The 21,307-nt window shown below is 37.9% G+C and overlaps 1 protein-coding gene across 1 annotated transcript in view; it reads right to left on the bottom strand.

Annotated features, from left to right (window-relative positions):
- The window catches only part of CPQ (carboxypeptidase Q), a 598,544-nt gene that overhangs the window by 418,636 nt on the left and 158,601 nt on the right, over positions 1-21,307 (bottom strand). Inside the window, exon 2 of the mRNA XM_033126896.1 lies at positions 5,894-6,356. Within this exon, the coding sequence (XP_032982787.1) occupies positions 5,894-6,323 (430 nt within the window). The 5' untranslated portion in view covers positions 6,324-6,356. The remainder of the gene's footprint in view (positions 1-5,893; positions 6,357-21,307) is intronic.

The following is a 21,307-nucleotide window of genomic DNA, read 5'->3' as shown; positions in this document are numbered from 1 at the left end:
AAAAAAGAAAAAAAAAAGCTAGACCTTTTAAAATAGTTGGGAAGTCTTCGAAAGAAAAATAATAATAATATAAGCTAATGCCTAACACAGTTTAGTGCATAACAGAAGGCAATTGAACAAAACTCTTGGTTGATACTAAAGAACCCAGACTAAGGGATTCCCTAATACCTGAGAGGACTCTACCACCTATTCATGCAGCCTCAGAGAGATCAAAAGTGGCCATCGCAGTAGTACTTCCAGAATGGTGGAGTGAGAAACTTGGCAGATCTTCTCCCCTACAAAATACTTAACTAGGAAAAAATATTTTTAAAAAAGTCACTTAAAAGTCTCTCAAAATTGTCCTAGGGGCAGCATAGTATTCCATTGTGTGTATATATATAGAACACATCTTCTTTATCCATTCATCTATCGAAGGACACTGGTTGTTTCCACGTCTTGGCCACCATAAATAAAGCTGCAATGAACATTGGAGCACATATATCTTTATGGATAAATGTTTTCAGATTTTTTGGGGTAGATACCCAGGAGAGGGATTGCTGGGTCATATGAAATAGTGCCATTTGCAACAACATGGATAGATCTTGAGATTATTATGCTAAGTGAAATAAGTCAGATAGATAAAGTCGAGAACCATATGATTTCACTGACATGTGGTATATAAACCTGAAAACAACAAAGGAACAAGACATACAAATGAAAAAACAAAAACTCATAGACACAGACAATACTTTAGTGGTTACCAGAGGATAAGCAGGGAGGAGGGTAGTAGATGAGGGTAAAAGGGATCAAACATATGGTGATGGAAGGAGATCTGACTCTGGGTGGTGAACACACAACATGATATATAGATGATGTAATACAGAATTGTACACTTGAAACCTATGTAACTTTACTAACAATTGTCACCCCAATAAACTTTAATTAAAAAAAAACTAAATAAATAATTGTCCTAAGGGCATACAAATGGAGAAACATTTATTCAAGAAAATCTACTAAATCTGAATTAGAATAATGAGAATCTGTAACATTTGGGCCATGGCCTGCTTCCTTCTCCCATTCCCACCCCCATGCTATGTTATAAAAACTGTTTATGGGCACTCTACTGTAGCAAGCGGAATAAGGCCCCATTCCTCTACCCAGCCCTATTGTATGATGAAAATACTACCCCAAGCCACCAAGAATACTAGGATTTTGATCACTCCTGTCTCAGCTTACTCACAGATAGAGGTTCCATACGGGGAGAGGCAAGCTGAGGAGACCAGGAGCTACCTCCCTCCCTGTCTAGCACCCGCTGGAGATATCACTCTTGCAGAAGCAGGCCACTATCACTGTGTCTATCTCCTGGACAGTAGCACAGAGGTTCTCCCAGGGAAGAAGCAAATGAGGAGGATGAAGAGCTTTTCAGTTCTTACCCAGGGTAACTTTATTTGGAGCTAAACATAGAGAATTCCACACATAATGGTACTGTTGAAAACAATGGAGAACTTGATAGAAAGCAATTAAGTGGGCACTGGTAGCTTCATGATACTGCTAGTAATAAGCAAAATAGCAGAGCATTCAGAAGTTTAACAGAAAGAACCAAGGAAAGAAACAAGCAAGAAAATCCGCCCTGGTATCACAGTAAAATCTGGTGGTTCAAAAGGCTATGTACATGTTCCTACTTGGGAACAATAAAAACAGAACTTGGGTCAAACTTGCAAACACTCCCTAAGCTGTACACAGATCCATCAACAAAAGGCAGAAGGTTTACTGGCAAAAGAGGCTTAAGCACAACCTCTGACCAAACACTGGCTGAAAAATAAGCTATTCTGATCTGGGGAAATTATTATTAAGTCAGGCTTAATAACAAAATCACATGCATCCTAGCAGGCCAGAGGCCATGTGCATGCCCAAGGCTATGCCCTCTCAAGACTGATTGGAGAGGAAACTTCCAAGCTACTAAGCTCTGGCTGATCTTGGGGCAAAAACATAAACTCCCCAAGTTTTAATAACAGCCCCAAGCACATAAACACCAAACAGTAAAGAGTAAAACCTTTGGCTAAAGGAACCTAAACACAACTGTTCACCAATACGTAGCTTATGCAGACCTGGGGGTGACTCCTAAGGAGCCAGACTAAAAGTAAAAATCAGGGAAAATAAAAACACTCTGAACAGGGACATCAGAATTTGTACATGGTTGGAGAAATAGACTTCACAAAGTTAATACAACCAAGTCATTAAACAAATAAAGGATAAAATAAAGAACAAAAATAGTATCACCCTCCAGTGGGTCTGGGAGGGGAATGGAGAAGAATCAGTATCTAGAGTTGCTAGGACATATTATTTAAAATCTTCAGTTTTCAGAAAAAAAAAATATTATGAAACAAGAAAGTGTAACTCATACATAGGAAAAAAGCAGGCAACAGAAACTGGCTTTGGTGGGCCCAGCTATAGGGCATACCAGACAAAGACTTGGAAGCAGCTGTTACATTATGTTCAAGGGACTAAAGGAACCCATACTTAAAGGAAGGTATGATGACAATGCCTCATCAAATAGAGAATATCAATAAAGAGATAGAAATTACAAAAATGAACCAAATGGATATTCTGGAATTGAAAAGAATAATAACTGAAAAGAAAAAATTCAGCAGAGGGGCTCAGTAGTATATCTGAGCTAGCAGAAGAAATAATCTATGAACTTGATGATAGATTGATACAGGTCATATACAATCTGAAGAACAGAGGAGGGGGGAAAGGAAGACAAGTGAGCAGAGGCTGAGAGAAATGTGGGACACCATTCAGTGCACCAAAATACTCTTAACAGAAGTACCAGAAAGAGGAAAAAAACCAAGGGGGGGAAGCAGAAAAAATATTCATAGAAATAATAGCTGAAAACTTCACAAATCAATGAAAAACATTAATCTACACATCTATGAAGCTCAAAAACCTTCAAGCAGGATAAAGCAAAGAGATCCACACCTAGATACATCAGAGTCAAAATGCTGAAAACCAAAAATAGAGAAAATTTTGAAATCAGTAAGAGCAAAATGACCCATTAAATACAAAGAAATCCCAATAACATTTATAGCTGATTTATCATCAGAAACAATGAAGGTCAGAGGACAGTGGAATGACAAATTCAGTGTTAAAAGTAAAAAACTGTCAACCAAGAATCTCATATCCAGTAAGACTGTTTCAAAAATGAAAATTAAATAAAGAAATAAAGATAGAAGAAGCTTAGAGAATTCTCTGCTAGCAGACCTGCTTTAATTAAAAAACAAAAAAGTGAAAGGGAGATATTCAGATTGAAAGCAAGTGACATCAAACAGTAACTGGGATCTTGGGATCCCTATCCTCATAAAAATAAAAGCAATTATAAGGGAATACTATAAATAACTGTATGCCAACAAATTACATAACTTAGATAAAATGAATAAATTCCTAGAAAGATACAAACTACTATAATTGACTCAAGAAGAAATAGAAAATCGTAATAGATCTATAACAAGGAAAGATATTGAATTAATAGTGAACAATCTTCCCACAAAGAAAAGCCAAGGACCAGATGGCTTCACTGGTTCTGTCTACCAAAAACATAAAGAATTAACACCAATCTTTCACAAACCTTTCCAAAGGAAAAAAAGACAGGTTAAGTTTCTGACTGATTCTTTGAGGCCAGAATTATCATGATGCCAAATGAAAGACATCACAAAAAAATAAAACTATACAGACCAATATCCCTTATGAATACAGGTATAAAACTACTCAACAAAATACTAGCAAACTGAATTCAGTAACATATAAAAAAAGGTTATACACCATAACTAAGTGGAATGTACACCAGGAATGCAAGGTTGATTTAACACCTGAAAATCAATATAATACACCAAATTCAACGGGGGAAGAATAGTCTTTTCAACAGATGATGTTGAGACAACTGAATAACCACATGCAAAAAAAAAAAAAAAAAAAAAAGAAGTTGGATTCCTATCTCACACACAATATACAAAATTTATTCAGAGACCTAAACATAAGAGCTAAAGCTATAAAACTCGTAGAGTAAAATATAGGAATAAATCTTTGTGACCTTAGTTTAGGCAATGGTTTCTTAGCTATAATACCAAAAGCACAAGCAACAAAAGAAAAATTTAGATACATTGTATTAAATTGAATAAAGACTCTTCTACAGTAAATATTACCATCAAGAAAATGAAATGTCAAACCATAGAATGGGAGACAACATTAGTAAATTATACATCTGATAAGGGATGTGCATCCAGAACACATGAAGAGCTTTTACAACTCTATAATAAAAACTCAAGTAGCCCATAATAATAAAAATTGGGCAAAGGATTTGCATACACACTTTTCCAAAGAAGATATACAAATAAGAATATGAAAGGCTGCTCAACATCCTTTAGTCATTAGTGAAATGAAAATCAAAACCACAATGGGATATTACTTCACACCCAGTAGGACAGCTATAACTTAAAAGACTGATCATAATTAGTGTTGGCAAGCACTAAACTGCAAAAAATTAGAATACATTAGTGAAAATGTGAAATGGTACAGACACTTTGGAAAACAGTTTGGCAGTACCTCGAGAAGTTAAACATGGAGTTCTCATATAACTCAGCAATTCTACACCTTGGTATATACACCAGAGAAATGAAAACACATGTCCATACAAAAACATGCATGAATGTTTATAGCAGCATTAGTCATAAAATGCCAAAAGGCAGGAAAAACCAAATGTCTATCAACTGATGAATGCATAAATAAAATGTGGTATATCCATAAAATGGAGTATTATTCAGCAATAAAAATGAGTTAACTACTGATACATGCTAGAACATGGATAAACCTGGAAAACGTTATGCTACATGAAAGAAGCCAACCACAAAAAAAGCACATAGTACATTATTCCATTCATGTGAAATATCCAGAATAGGGAAATCCATAAAGACAGAAAGCAAATTAGTATTTGCCAGGTCTTAAGAGGGAGGTAGAGGAGGTAACTGTTAATGAGTACAGGTTTCTTTTGGGGCTGATGAAAATGGTCTACAATTACATTGTGGCAGTGGTTGCACAATTCTGAATTGTATATTTTAAATGAGTGGGTATTGTACTATGTGAATTATATCTCAATAAAGATATTTTTGTTTAAAAAAACTGATCATTTACTTCTCTACAGGGTCTTTCTTTTGGCATTAGAGAAATATTTCTAAAAATGTTTTAGAGAAGTCAACTAGTCCTATAAACTAGTTCCTCTGCCATAGGAAAATAGTACATGAATACATTAAAGACTGACTGGTAGCTCACTGTTGACTGGTTATATATCTCTGATCTATGCATTTTTATCATCTAATGAAGCTAAGCCAGAATGCTGATATGTAAAAGTAGAACGCCACCCTGGATAATTCCTGGCATTAGAGTCTCAATTTCTGTAAAAAAAAAAAAATTAACTCAATCTAATTCAAGGCTCTAATCCCTATTTCATTAATTCTAAGAAATTCTGCACAGTGAGGCCACTTGGAAGAAGTCAGTTTTTCTATCCTATTAACATATATCTCAATTTTCTACAGAATAATACTAATGTTATAATAAATAGAAATTATCAAGTGATAGGGCTGATAAGTTTCATGGACTAATAACTGTATATTCTTCATTTCAAAAGTGACTCTACACAATCAACTTTCTTTAAGAAAATACACAGAAGAAAGTGAGGCAGGAAAAAGGAAGAAAAAGAGTATAACAGTACAGAAATCATTAAGCCAATGCAATGGGAAATGATTACATTTTCCTTGTTATCATCCAAATTATAACATGAATCATGCATGCCATAATACATTATGTCATATGACATTAGTTTTATAAAGTACACAGCAAATTGACTTAAAAAGACAAACGATACCTTCTGGGGGAGTGCCAATGCTGCTGCCAAGACCCAAAATAGCCATCTTGTGCATTCTCGGCTCCAGCATCACAGCAGATTCTTCTCCCCTTTCCCAATGGGGTATTTTGACTGGCTCCAGGTGAACATTTTCCAGCCCATCATGCTTCAGGTTTTGGTACATGATTTGGATGGCTTTTTTTAGGCTCTTGGAGCCACTTAATCTGGGCCCAACAGTATCAACCAGAAGTGCCAGTCGCTCATAGGATCTGTTCTGGGCTTCACCATAAACAGCAAGGTTTATGATTGCTTTAGCAACATCTCCATAGTGTGCTATTTCTTCTTTTATTTCTTGAAAAGTCCTCTGAGACATGTCATTCCTGTATATAGCTTTGCCAGAGTTTAGAGATAAAAGGTGAACACCAACAAATGCATAGAGAAGGAACTTCATTTTTTTTCCAGCTTGTTTTCTTCCTGCAATAATCTATGTAAATAAGAAACACATTTTAGGGGGAAAGAATCTCACAGGTATCTGCCCATAACCCAGGGATTCTTTTTTAAACAGGATTCCCATTCCCTTCTTACTGCCTAACTCCTACCATCAAATTCAGGAAGCATAAATCCCAAAAATGAAGAAGTAAAGATGCAATGATTGGCCTTATTAATAAGGTAGCGTTTATTAAAACCATAAAATCATATGTTACTCTGTAATTTTGTTTAAAATATGCTAAAAGGTTAAAATAAGAAGATAGCTGGGAAAGAGAGAGAAATAGTGGTAGTAGTAGTGGAAGCAATGATAGGGCTAGGACAGTTATCTGCTGCCCCTCCCCTACACATAGTATAATCCACATGGGTTTCAATGATATGCTAACCTCTTTGCCTATGGAACTCATACTTTCAGGCCCTTTTGATGTCACTTTTTTTTGGTGGTTTCCCTAACCATCCCCTCCACATTTATTCTTCACAACAACTCTATTATTACTTTCATTTTACAAATGAGGATCCTGGAGTACCAAGAGATTAAGTAACTTGCCAAACACACAAAGGTTTTTTTAACTCTAGAGTCCATGCTCTAAACAGTGCTACTCAAAGTATGGTTTGTGGACAAAAGTCAGTCCACAACTATTTTTCACTAGTCTTCAATAGATAAATACAGACATTAAGAGTGAATATATCCAGTTTTGTACAACAGAGTAGTCAATAGTCCCATATGGCTATTTCTGTTTTAATTAACTTAAATTAAATATTTGATTTCTCAGTCATATTAGTTTTATTTCAAATGCATATAACAACCTGTGGTTAGTGGCTATTATACTGGGCAGCACAGACACAACAGTTCTCTCATCATAAAAAGTTCTACTGGATAGCACTTGTTTAGACACCTCTATGGACAATTAACAGAATAACTATACATTGGTTAAACCTAACAAAAAATTGTGTTAATCTTATGTCTTTTGTGTTTCATTTTCCTAATTCACTGCTATTGTAATTTGCAAAAGTATCAGTCTCAACAAATTCAAAATTTTAAAAACTGGTCCTTCACCATAAATAATTAGAGAAACACAGTCACAAACTACTATAATATGTAGATAAATTCCAACTTCAGGCAGTACATAAAGACTTTCAAAATATGGGCCAAATGAGGGTTTCTGGTCAAAATGGCAGAGTAGGTAAATGCTTTGCTTATCTCCTTTCATAACCACATCAAAAAAAAAACAAACAAAAAAAAAAACAACTAAGCTACAGAACAACCATCCTTGAGAACCACCTGAAGTCCAGCTGAACCAAAGCCCTACAATTAAAGACATACAGAAGCAGCCACATCAAGACTGACAGGAGGGGCAGACACAGAACAGATTTGTCCCACATCACTGCATTATCATTAAAAATGGGGAGGGATAACTAAGCTGTGGAGGTACACCCATAGAGGAGTGTAGGGTCCCACAACACACGAACCTCCCTAGCCCAGGGTTCCAGTGTCAGGAAGAGAAGTCCCCATAACTTCTTGCTGTGAAAACCAGCGGAGATTGTGGCTGAGGGAGACAGAGGATGGCTGCACTCCCAAGTGCATCTCTTAAATGGCCCATGCACAAACTTACTCACTGATGGACTTACTTGACCTGAGCTCCAGTGTTGGTGCAGGAGCACAAAAGGCACTAGGCACTTATGGGGAGAAATTGAATTGTCTACTGCAGGGCAAAGGCTCAAGGGGCACCTTTCTCCTGAATGGAGAAGCTGGCAAATGCCATTGTTTCTTTGTTGAGACCTCCCCTCTCCTGGCGTGCAGAGGCAGGCGGGTGCCATATTTGAGTCTCCATCAACCTAGCTAACACTGCTGGCCCCATCCTGGTGATTCCCTGAGATGCTACCCCACCCAACATTGTGGACCCACCGAACCTGCTTCCAGAGGCTTTTCAAAACAAACAGCCTGCCTTGGCTCATGCTGAAGACTTTCCTAAAATCTCTTAGATATTCACAAAACCCAAACAAGCAGCATCTGGCTTCAGCATGTCCCATACCATTAGCTGAGCAACCCTAATCCTGGCAGTAGTGACAGCTGGCCGAGGTTCGTGGCTTGGATTCTCCAGGCACCTCCAAGCCCAACACAGGTGGTGGCCGTCTGTGGATTGCTTTATGGTTCATACCAGGTGGCCCAGGACAGGGCACAGACTGCAGCTAAAATTGGCCTATGGCCAGGCTCCTCCCAGCAGGCCCAAGGGCTGACACACCATGTGGCCAGCTTCAGCCCAAGACATAGAATCACCTAGCTGCCACTAAGGACAGCACATCCAAAGGGCAGGATGGACAGAAACCAGAACCATGTTACAGCAAATCCTACTCCCTAGGCTCAGCCCCTGAACAACAGCTCCTCCATTGTAGTCACAGCCAGTCCTCACAACCAATCATCCTCAGGGTCAATCTTTCTCACTGACATGCAAACAGCAAACAAGGTTTAACTACAACAGGAGGGCACACACAACCCACGCAAGCAATACACCTGGAGCACCCAGCTAGGGTGACCAGAGAGACTGTGCTACTTGGACCCACAAGACACCTATGACGTAAGGCCAGTCTACTAAGACCCGGAGGCATAGCAGCCCTACCTAATACATAGAAACAAACATACAGAAGCAGTCAAAATGGGGAAACAAAGAAACCTGTCCACCCTCCCTCCCCCCGCCTAAAAACAAAACAGAAAAAATCTCCAGAAAAAGAACTAAACAAAATGGAGACAAGCAATCTACCAGACGCAGAGTTCAAAACACTGGTTATGAAGATGCTCAGTGATCTCAGGGAAAACTTCAACAAAGAGATAGGAAACATAAAAATGGATACAGAAAACATAAAAAAGAACCAGTCAGAAATAAAGAATACAGTAACTGAAATGAAGAATACTTCCAAGGGAATCAATAGTAGATTAGATGAAGCAGAGGACTGAATCAGTGATTTAGAAGATAAGGTAGCAGAAAATACCCAAATAAAACAGGGGGAAATAAAGAATCCAAAAATATGGGGATAGTTTAAGCGGCCTCTGGGACAATATCAAGCATACCAACATCCACATCATGCAGGTACTAGAAGGAGAACAGAGAGAGAGAGCAAGGAATTGAAAACCTGTTTGAAGCACAAATGACAACAAACTTTCCTAACCTGGTGAAGGAAATAGACATACAAGCCCAGGGAGCACAGAGAGTTCCAAACAAGATGAGGAGGCCCACACAAAGACACATTATAATTAAAATGCCAACGCTTAAAGACAGAATCCTAAAAGCAGCAGGAGAAAAGCGGTTAGTTACCTACAAGGGAGCTCCCATTAAGACTATTTCTCAACAGATATTTTGCAGGCTACAAGGAATTGGCAGGAAACGTTTGAAGTGATGAAAAGCATGGATCTACAACCACCTGGTTTCTCAACAAAAATTTTGCAGGCCACAGGAATTGTCAGAAAATATTTAAAGTGATGAAAAGCTTGGAACTACAACCAAGATTACTTGACCCAGAAAAGCTATCATTTAGAATCAAAGGATAAAGAGCTTTCCAGACAAGAAAAGCTAAAAGAGTTCATCACTACCAAAACAGTATTACAAGGCATCTTAAAGGAATTTCTTTAAGATGAAAAAAAAAAAAAAAATCAAATAATTACATAGTATCAACAACTACTTTCAATGTAAATGTGCTAAATATTCCAATCAAAAGATAGGGTGGCTAAATGCATAAGAAAACAAGACCCACATATGCTGCCTACAAGAGACTCACTTCAGATTGAAAGACACACACAGACTCAAAATAAAGGGATGGAAAAAGATATTTCATGAAAATGAAACAAACAAATAAACAAAAAGCTATAAGAGCAATATTTATACCAGACAAAATAGATTTTAAAACAAAGGCTATCACAAGAGACAAAAAGGACTCAGTAATCCCCCTTTGAAGTATTTGTCCAGAAAAACCCAAAATGCTGTTTTGAGGGGACGTGTGTTTCCTTATGTTCCTTGTAGCACTGTTTCTAATGGCCAAGATGGACAGGCAGCCTGGGTGTCCATCGATAGATGAATGGATAAAGAGGAGCTGGTACATATATACAATGGAATATTGCTCAGCCTTGGAAAGGAATGGGTTTTTGCCATCACTACAGCATGGATGGACCTGGAAGGCATTAAGATGAGTGGAGTATGTCAGACAGAAAAGGACATATGCAATGTGATTTCACTTACATGTGGAATCTAAAGAACAAATAAACAAACAAAACAGAAACATTAACTCATAGATACAGAGAACACTTGATGGTCGCCAGATGGGAGGGGGTTGGGAGTGTTTGTGTAAAAGGAGAAGGGAATAAAAAGTATAAATCGGTTGTTACACAGTAGTTATGAGGATGTGGTATAATGTAAGGACTATGGCCAATAATATTGTAGTAACTATTATGTATGGTGTCAGATGGGTACTAGATTTATTGGGGTGATAGATGGGAGGGGCGTTGGGGACAGGGTGAAAAAGGTGAAGGGATTAAGAAACAGAAATTAGTAGTTACAAAATAGTCATGGGGATGTAAAGTAAAACATAGGGAATATAGTCAATCATATGGTAATAAGTATGTATAGTGCCAGGTGGGTACTAGATTAGCCAGGGGGTTCACTTCTTCAATGATATAAATGTCTAACCACTATGTTGTACACCTGAAATGAATATAAAATACAGAACGTCAACGTGTAAGTGAGAAGTTAAAAATGGGGGAGAGGTGAAGGGGTATTACAGGTTCAAAAAATATGGTTCCAACAACTATTTCAACATCATCTCTCCATCTACCCCTCTAGGGTGCATACATTCATATTCTCTCTCTCTCTCTCTCTCTCTCTCTCTCTCTCTCTCCTCTCTCTCTCTCTCTCTCTCTCTCTCTCTCTCTCACACACACACACACACACACACACACACACACACACACACTAGATACCAATCACTTGAAATGTGGCTAGTCCAAATTGAGATGTTCTGTAACTGTAAAATATATATCTGATTTGATCTTTAATATCAATTACTACATATTTAAGTATGAAAAGCAACATAAATATTTCAAGTATATTGAATTAAATAAAACATATTATGAATTTCACCTGTTTCTTTTTACTTTTTAATATGGCTAGTAGAAAGTTTTAACTTACATATTTATACTTGTATTGGACAGTAATGCTTTAGGTATATTGAATTTGACACCATTATTCAGATAACCATGCTCTTTCATAACTGAGTCTCTACATATGTTCATTTTCTTTTACTGCAAAGCCCTTCTGTTTATCCTATTCCTCTTCTTCTGCCAAATCTCTCCATTCTTTAATTAATGAGAATACTTAAAAATCAATTTTTCTGATGGAGCCTCTTCAAACAAAACCCCAAAGTTCTGTGCATCATTGTCTTTGTTTCTACCGCAATTAATATATTACCAACTAATACATTTTCTCAAAGTAAAATAGAGTAAATTATCACATACCTTTAATCACTGTACCCACATACAGGCACTCAATGTATTTTTAAGGAGTGAATGAGCCTTTAAACTCTCTAGGAATTAGCTTCCTTATTGTATGAGAGTACTTGTCTTGCCTCCTTCACAAAAAGCTTTAGGAATAAACACCTGCTACCATATTTAAAATATTTTTTAATTATGAAAATTCCACGTTACTGCTGCTTTCCTTTTTATTATAACTATATACATGCATCAGTTCTTGGTTTCCATAGTCACCATAATAATGCTTGTTTTTTTAAGCTAAATTTTATTACTCAATAAATATTTCACAAGATTGCAATTTATTCTTGAAAGTACATTTTTCCAATGTACTGTTGAGACAAAAAAAAAAAGTGAATAAGCCATCTATTAATTAAAACTAACCACAAGTATCTACTTCTCATTAAAAATTGTCTAAGCATTCTGCAAACATTCATTATTTCACAATACATTTGTAGTGATGGATTAGAATCATACAATGACAGCATTGTGGAGATACAAGATTGCTTAGGGATCCAAGTCCATACCCTTGTTTTTCAGACAGTTAATCAAGGCCTTTGTTGTGATTCCAAGGCAGCAGATAAATCAGCAACTACAATCAATCAGGTAACTTGAGCAACTAGCACAGACTTCCTGGAGGATTAACAGTAGATAAATATTGTTTCTGCTGCTTTTCATGAACATATGAAAATTACAACTAAATTATGGAACAATCAACCTGGAGAACCATCTGAAGTCTAGATGAACGTAAATTTTATAACTCAGGATATAAAGGAAAAGCCACACTGAGACTGGTAAGAGGGGCAGAGATGCAGAACGAGCCAACTCCAAACCTCCCTGTGGCAATTGAGAACTGGGAGGGACATCTCAGCTATAACGATTCCTGCTGGAAAAACAAGGGAGCCCAGCCCCACATCAGGTTTCCCAGCCCAGAGTACTGGTGCCAGGAAGAGGAGCCACCACAATATCTGGCTGTGAAAAACAGTGGGGATTCCGACCATCTGGGTGGGAAGGAGGGCTATGGGGAGCCCAGACATCCTCTTAAACAGCCTGCACATTAATTTACTCACTTGCAGGCACTCACCTTGGGCTCTGGCAAAGGGATGGTGACTTGAGGGACATCAGAGACATATGGGGGAGATTGAAAAGTGTGGCCTCAGGTAAGGACTGGAGGACAGTCGCCATTTTCTCTGTGTGGGGACCTTCGCCTGTGCAGCCCACAGGTGGGAGCCATTTTTACTGTGTTAAGCCCTCCTCAATGCCCGTGGCCAAATACGAATCTGAATTGGTCTGGTGAGCTCCACTACTCTACCCTACTGCCTTCGTGAGACCCCACACTACCCAACTCCCCCAACACCAGAGGTACTTTCTCGAAGAGCAGCCAGTTCCACCTGCATTGCACTCTCTCTTCAAAAACTATCAGAATCCAGTGGCCCTAAGCAGATGATGACTGGCCTCAGCAAGTTCTGAGGCTTTATTTGAGTACCTCCAGGCTCAGCCCTGGCATCAAACCAAAATCTACATTAACCTGGTGAACACAACTTGTCCCACTCTGATGACTCACTGAGACCCCACCTCATAAAACTTGCATACCACAAAAGGCTTTATCAGAGGCTGAACCTAAAGGGAGACAGAAAGTGGCAGCAGGCCTCAAGGTGTCCTGGCTTTTTGCAGAGCTATGTCAGGCCTGGTACTGGTGGCAGCCATCCTCAGTTCACACCATGGACTCTTCAAAGTGCCTCCAGGTCCAGCACAGGCAGTGACCAACCACAGATCACATTTCTCCTACCAGGTAGTCCCCAGCCAGTCACACACAGTGGGTAACCTGGTCCTAGACCAGAGTCCCTCCCAAGAGGCCCCAGTACCAACATACTTAGAGGTTGGCTTCAGACCACAGCAGAGTAAGACCCAATTAGCTCCACAAGTGGCACACACAAATGGCAGTCTCAACAGGCACCAAAGCCCACCTGGGTGGTAATACACATTTAGTGGGGTAAACCTCCCCCACAGCAGTCCATAAGCTGTGGATGTGGCCAAACCCCACAGCCAGTCAGCCTGAAGGTCAATCCCGCCTACTGACATCCAGTAGCAATCAAGGCTAAACTAAAACAGAAGGGCACACACAACCCATGCAAGGGTCACTGGTGGAGAACCTAGAGCAGGTGACCAAGGAAATTGTGCCAGGGCACCACAAGGCACCTACCACATAAGGTTGCATGGCTGAGACTGGGAGATGTAGCAGATCTACCTAATACATAGAAACAAACACAGAGTGGCAGCCAAAATGAGGAAACAAAAAAATACATCCCAGGGCAGCCGGATGGCTCAGGTGGTTAGAGCATGAGCTCTGAGCAACGGGGTTGCCGGTTCAATTCCCACATAAGCCAATGAGCTGCACCCTCCACAACTAGATTGAAGACAATGAGCTGCTGCTGAGCTACCGGAGGGACAGCTGGATGGCTCAGTTGGTTAGAGCACAAGTTCTCAACAACAAGGTTGCCGGTTCAACTCCCACCTGGGATGGTGGGCTGCACTCCCTGCAATTAAAGACTGAAAACAGCAACTGGACTTGGAGCTGAGCTGCGCCCTCCACAACTAGATTGAAGGACAATGACTTGGAGTTGCTGGGCCCTGGAGAAACACACTGTTCCCCAATATTCCCTAATAAAATTTATTGTTTTAAAAAATGTCTCAAATAAAGAACAGGAAAAATCTCCAGAAAAAGAACTAAACAAAATGGAGGCAGGCAACCTACCAGACACAGAGTTCAAAAAAATGGTTACAAACATGCTCAAGGAACCTACTGAGAACTTCAACAAAGAGACAGCAAGCATAAAATAAAGACATAGAAACCATAAAAAAGAACCAGTGAGAAGTGAGGAATTCAATAACTGAAATGAAGAATGTACAAAAAGGAATCACCAGCAGACTAGATGAAGCAGAGGACTGAATCGGTGACTTGGAAGACACGGTAGCAGAAAACAACCAATTGAAACAGCAAAAAGAAAAAAGAATTTTAAAAAATGAGGATAGTTTAAGAGACTTCTGGGACAACATTAACAATAACAGCATTCCCATTATAGAGGTACCAGAAGAAGAAGTGAGAAAGCAACAGATTGAGAACCTAATTGATAAAATAATGATGGAAAACTTTCCGAACCTGGAGAACGAAATAGACATACAAGTCCAGAAAGTGCAGAGAGTCCCAAATAGGATGAACCCAAATAGGCCCACATCTAGACACATAATAATTAAAATGGCAAAAGTTAACGACAGAGAGAATCCTAAAAACAGCAAGAGAAAGGCAACTAATAACTTATAAGAGAGCTCCCATAAGACTGTCAGCTGATCTCTCAACAGAAACTTTGTGGGCCAAAAGGGACTAGCAGGAAGTATTCAACGTGATGAAAAGCAAGGATATACAATCAAGATTACTCTACCCAGCAAAGCTATCATTTTAAGTTGAAGAACAGATAAAGAGCATTCCAGGCAAGAACAAGCTAAAGAGGTTCATCACCACCAAACCAGTAATACAAGGAATGTTAGAGGGACTTCGTTAAGATGGAAAAAAAAAATCAAAATTATGAATAATAAAATGGCAACAATTACATAGCTATCAAAATTAATTTCAATGTAAATGGATTAAATGGTCCAATTAAAGGACACAGGAGGGTTGAATGGATAAGAAAACAAAATCCTTACATATGCTGCCTACAGGATATTCGCTTCAGACTGCAAGACACACAGAAAGAAAGTAAAGGGATGAAAAAAGATATTTCATGAAAATAGAAATGAAAAAAACAAAACAAAAGATGAGGTAGCAATACTTATACCAGAGAAAATAGACTTTAAAATAAACCCTGCAAGAGAAACAAAGGACCCAGCATCCCACTTCTGGGTATTTATCGAAAGAAATCCAAAACACTATTTCATGGGGACGGGTATACCCATATGTTCATTGCAGCACTGTTTCAAATAGCCAAGATATGGAGGCAGCCTGGGTTGATGGATGAATGGATAAAGAGGAGGTGGTACATATATACAAAGGAATATTGTTATGCAATGGAAGGGAATGGGTTTTTCCCACCTATAGTGCCATCAATGGATCTGGAGGGTGTTTGTGCTGAGTGCAGTATATCAGCTAAAGAAAGACAAATGCAATGTAATTTTGCTTAAATATGGAATCTAAGAACAGAGTTAACAAACAAAACAGAAACAAACACTAGATACAGAAAACATTTTTATGTTTGCCAGAAGGGAGGGGGTAGTGCAGCTGTGAGTGAAGAAGAAGGCATTAAGAAGTACAAATTGATTGTTCCAAAATAGTTATGGGAATGTAGGATATACCATAAGGAATACAGTCAACATTATTATAATAACTATGAATGGGGTCAGACTAGATTTCTTGGGGTGATAGACGGGAGGGGTATGGGGGCAGAGTAAAAAAGGTAAATGGATTAAAAAGTTCAAATTTGTAGATACAAAATAGTCATAGGAATATAAAGTAAAGCACAGGGAATATAGTCAATAATATGGTAATAACTATGTACAGTGGCAGGTGGGTACTAGACTAGTCAGGAGGATCACTTCTTAAATTATATAAATGTCAATCCACTGTGCTGTACAAACCTATAATTAATATAAAATAACACTGAATATGATTAATACATTTAAAGAGAGGGAAGGGGAAGGGGAATAAGAGATACAAATTTCGAGTGTAAAACAAACAAGTCATGGGGACGTAATGTACAGCATGGGGAATATAGTCAATAATATTGTGACAGCATAGTATTGTGTTAGATGGTTGTTGGACTTATCATGGTGATCACTTCTTTTTTTTTAAATTTATTGGGGTGACAATTGTTAGTAAAATTACATAGATTTCAGGTGTACAATTCTGTATACATCATATATAAATCCCATTGTGTGTTCACCACCCAGACTCAGTTCTCCTTCCATCACCATATATTTGATCCCCCGTACCCTGATCTCCCACCCCCACCCCCCTTACCTTCTGGTAACCACTAAACTATTGTCTGTGTCTATGAGTCTTTGTTTCTCATTTGTTTGTCTCATTCTCTTGTTTTTGGTTTATTTACCACATATCGGTGAAATCATATGGTTCTCTGCTTTTTCTGTCTGACTTATTTTGCTTAGCATCATACTCTCCAGATCCATCCATGTTGTCACAAATGTTCCTATATCATGTTTTCTTATCGCCGAAGACTACTCCATTGTGTATACATACCACAACTTCTTTATCCATTCATCTGTCGAAGGACATTTTGGTTGTTTCCATGTCTTGGCCACCGGAAAAAAAGCTGCAATGAACATTGCAGCACACGTATCTTTAAGGATAAATGTTTTCAGATTTTTTGGGTAAATACCCAGGAGATGGATTGCTAGATCATATAGTAATTCTATTCGCAATTTTTTGAGGAACCTCCACACTGCCTTCCATAACGGCTGCACCACTCTGCATTCCCACCAACAGTGTATGAGGGTTCCTTTTTCTCCACAGCCTCTCCAACACTTGTTACTATTTGTCTTGTTGATGATAGGCATTCTGACTGGGGTGAGATGATATCTCATTGTGCTTTTTATTTGCATTTCTCTGATTATTAGTGATGTTGAGCATTTTTTCATATGTCTATTTGCCATTTGTATGTCCTCTTTGGAGAAATGTCTCTTCAGGTCCTCTGCCCATTTTTCAATTGGGTTGTTTGTTTCTTCGTTATTGAGTTTCATGAGTTCCTTGTATATTTTGGATATTAGCCCCTTATCGGAGGCACTGTTTGCAAAAATCTTCTCCCATTCAGTTGGTTGCCTCTTTATTTTGTCGATGGTTTCTTTTGCTGTGCAGAAGCTTTTAAGTTTCATACAGTCCCATTCGTTTACTTTAGCTTTTACTTCCATTGCCTTTGGAGTCAATTCATGAAATGCTCTTTGAACCCAACGTCCATAATTTAGTACCTATGTTTTCTTCTTTGCAGTTTATTGTGTCAGGACTTATGCTTAAGTTTTGATCCATTTTGAATTAATTTTGGTACATGGTGACAGATAGCAGTCCAGTTTCATTCTTTTGCACGTGGCTATCCAATTCTCCCAGCACCATTTATTGAAGAGGCTGTCTTTCCTCCATTGTATGTTTTTAGGTTCTTTGCCAAAAATTATCTGACCATATTTATGTGGTTTTATTTCTGGGTTCTCAATTATATTCCATTGGTCTATGTCCCTGTTTTTCTGCCAATACCATGCTGTTTTGATTATGTAGCCCTGTAGTACAAGCTAAAGTCTGGGAGTGTGATACCTCCAGTATGGTTCTTTTTTCTTAAGATTACTTTAGCTATTGGAGGTCTTTTGTACTTCCAAACAAATCTGATGATTTTTTGTTCTATTTCTTTAAAAAATGCCATTGGGATTTTCATGGGGATCACATTAAATATGTATATTGCTTTGGGTAATACGGCCATTTTAACTATGTTGATTCTTCCAATCCATGAGCACGGAATGTCTTTCCATTTCTTTGTGTCTTCCTCAATTTCTTTCAAAAATGTCTTACAGTTTTCAACGTTAGGTCCTTCACATCCTTGGTTAAGTTTATTCCTAGGTATTTTATTCTTTTTGCTGAAATTGCAAAAGGAATTGTTTTTTGTATTTCTTTTTCTGAGATTTCATTGTTAGTATATATAGCAATGGACTTTTGTACGTTGATTTTGTAGCCAGCAAGTTTACTGGATTCGTTGATTGTTTCTAATAGCTTTTTGGTAGAGTCTTTAGGGTTTTTTATATATAGCATCATGTCATCTGCAAAGAGTGATAATTTAACTTCTTCATTCCCGGTTTGGATGCCTTTTATTTCTTTCTCTTGCCTGATTGCTCTGGCAAGGACTTCCAACACTATGTTGAAAAGCAGAGGTGATAGGGGACAGACCTGTCATGTTCCTGAACGTAGAGCAAAGGACTTCAGTTTTTCACCATTAATAATGAGATTAGCTGAGGGCTTGTCCTATATAGGATTTATTAATTTAAGGTATTTTCCTTATATACCTCTTTTATGAAGTGTTTTAATCATAAATGGATGTTGTATCTTGTCAAATGCTTTTTCTGCATCAATTGATATAATCATATGATTTTTATCCTTCATTTTGTTTATGTGATGTATCATATTGATGGATTTGTGGATGTTGAACCAGCCTTGTGCCCCGGGGATGAACCCCACTTGGTCGTGATGAATAATCTTTTTAATGCATCATTGTATTCGATTTGCTAGAATTTTGTTTAGGATTTTTGCATCTGTATTTTTGCTCTGTTGTTTTCTTTTTTTGTGTTGTCCTTACCAGGTTTTGGTATCAGGGTAATGTTGGCCTCATAAAATGAGTTAGGGAGTACTGTCTCTTCTTCAATTTTTTGGAAGAGTTTGAGCAGGATTGGTATTAGATCCTCTTTGAAGGTTTGGTAGAATTCACTAGTGAAGCCATCTGGTCCCGGACTTTTGCTTTTGGGAAGGTTTTGGATCACTGATTCAATTTTGTTATTGGTGATGGGTTTGTTTAGATTTTCCCATTCTTCATGGTTCAGCCTTGGAAGCCTATACATTGCTAAGAACTTGTCCATTTCTTCTAGGTTATTGAATTTTGTGGCATATAGTCCTTTATAGTATTCTTGGATGATCCTTTGTATTTTTCTGGTGTCCGTGATAACTTCCCCGTTTTCATTTCTGATTTTGTTAATTAGTGTCTTCTCCCTTTTTATCTTAGTGAGTCTTAACAAGGGTTTGTCAATGTTGTTAATCTTTTCAAAGAACCAACACTTTGTGACCTTAATTTTTTCTATTGTCTTTTTGTTCTCTATTTCATTTAGTTCTGCTGTGATTTTTGTTATTTCCTTTCTTCTACTGACCTTGGGTTTCACAAGTTCTTCTTTTTCTAGTTCTTTAGGCTGTAACATGAGGTTATTTATTTGAGATTTTTCTTGTTTCTTGAGATAGGCCTGTAATGATATAAATTTCCCACTTAAAACTGCTTTCGCTGCATCCCAAAAATTTTGGTAGGATGCATTTTCATTGTCATTTGTTTCTATGTATCTTCTGATCTCTCCTTTAATTTCCTCTTTGACCCAGTCATTCTCTAAAAGCATGTTGTTTAATCTCCATGTATTTGTGTTTTTTCCTGCTTTCTTTTTGCAGTTGATATCCAATTTCAAAGCCTTGTGATCAAAGAATATTCTTGGTATGATTTCAATCTTCTTAAATTTGCTGAGGCTGATTTTATGTCCCAATATATGGTCTATCCTTGAGAATGTTCCATGTACACTAGAAAAGAATGTATAGTCTGATGTTTTAGGATGAAGTGCTCTATATATGTCAATTATGTCCATTTCATCTAATGTGTCATTTAGGGCTGCTATTTCATTATTTATTTTCTGTTTGGATGATCTATCCATAGCTGTCAATGATGTATTAAAGTCCCCTAGTATAATTGTGTTTTGGTCAATTTCTCCCTTTAGTTCTGTTAGTAGTTGCTTGGTATATTTCGGTGCTCCCTGATTGGGGGAATAAATATTGATGAGTGTTATGTCTTCTTGTTGTATAGTCCCCTTTACCATTATGAAATGTCCATCTTTGTCTCTTGTTATCTTTTTCACCCTGAAGTCTGTTTCATCTGATATCAGTCTGTTTCTCTGGGTACCATTTGCTTGGAGTGTCAATTTCCACCCTTTCACTTTGAGTCTATGCTTGTTCTTGTAGCTGAGATGTGTCTCTTGGAGACAGCATATGGTTCGGTTTAGTTTTTTGATCCAATCTGCTACTCTGTGCCTTTTTATGGGTGAGTTCAGTCCATTTACGTTTAGGGTGATTATTGATATGTGAGGATTTCCTGTCATTCTATCTGTAGTTTTCTGGGAAGGCTGTGTCGCCATTGTTTGTTTGCCTTTTTGTTGTTGTCTATTATTTCTGTGTGGTGGTATTCTATGATGTTTCCCTCTGTTTCTTCTTTTATTACAGTATATATTTCAGTTCTGGATTTTTTTGAGTGGTTACCCTTAAGTTTATGTAAAAGAAAGTTTGATATTTAGAGTATTCCATTTTCTTCAGCACGCTTACTTTCTCCATTCCCATATTCCAGTTCAGGCCTTTACTCTCCCTCTTTTTATGTTTCGGTTGCCACAAATTGTCCCTGTTGATGGTGGTCGAATAGCCTCCTTTAGTATTTCTTGTAGTGCAGGTCGTGTATTAGAAAATTCCCTCAGCTTCTGTATGTCTGGAAAGGTCTTTATTCCCCCTTCATGTCTAAAGGATATCTTTGCTGGATAAATTATTCTTGGCTCATAATTTCTGTCTTTCAATAGTTTGAATATTTGGTTCCACTCCCTCCTGGCTTGTAGAGTTTCTGCTGAAAAATCTGATGATAATCTAATGGGCTTTCCTTTGTAGG

This window comes from Rhinolophus ferrumequinum, chromosome 14, assembly GCF_004115265.2.
Source record: "Rhinolophus ferrumequinum isolate MPI-CBG mRhiFer1 chromosome 14, mRhiFer1_v1.p, whole genome shotgun sequence".
Lineage (NCBI taxonomy): Eukaryota > Metazoa > Chordata > Mammalia > Chiroptera > Rhinolophidae > Rhinolophus > Rhinolophus ferrumequinum.
The sequence above is the reverse complement of the archived record's forward strand: the minus strand, read 5'-3'. Positions and strand labels throughout refer to the sequence as shown.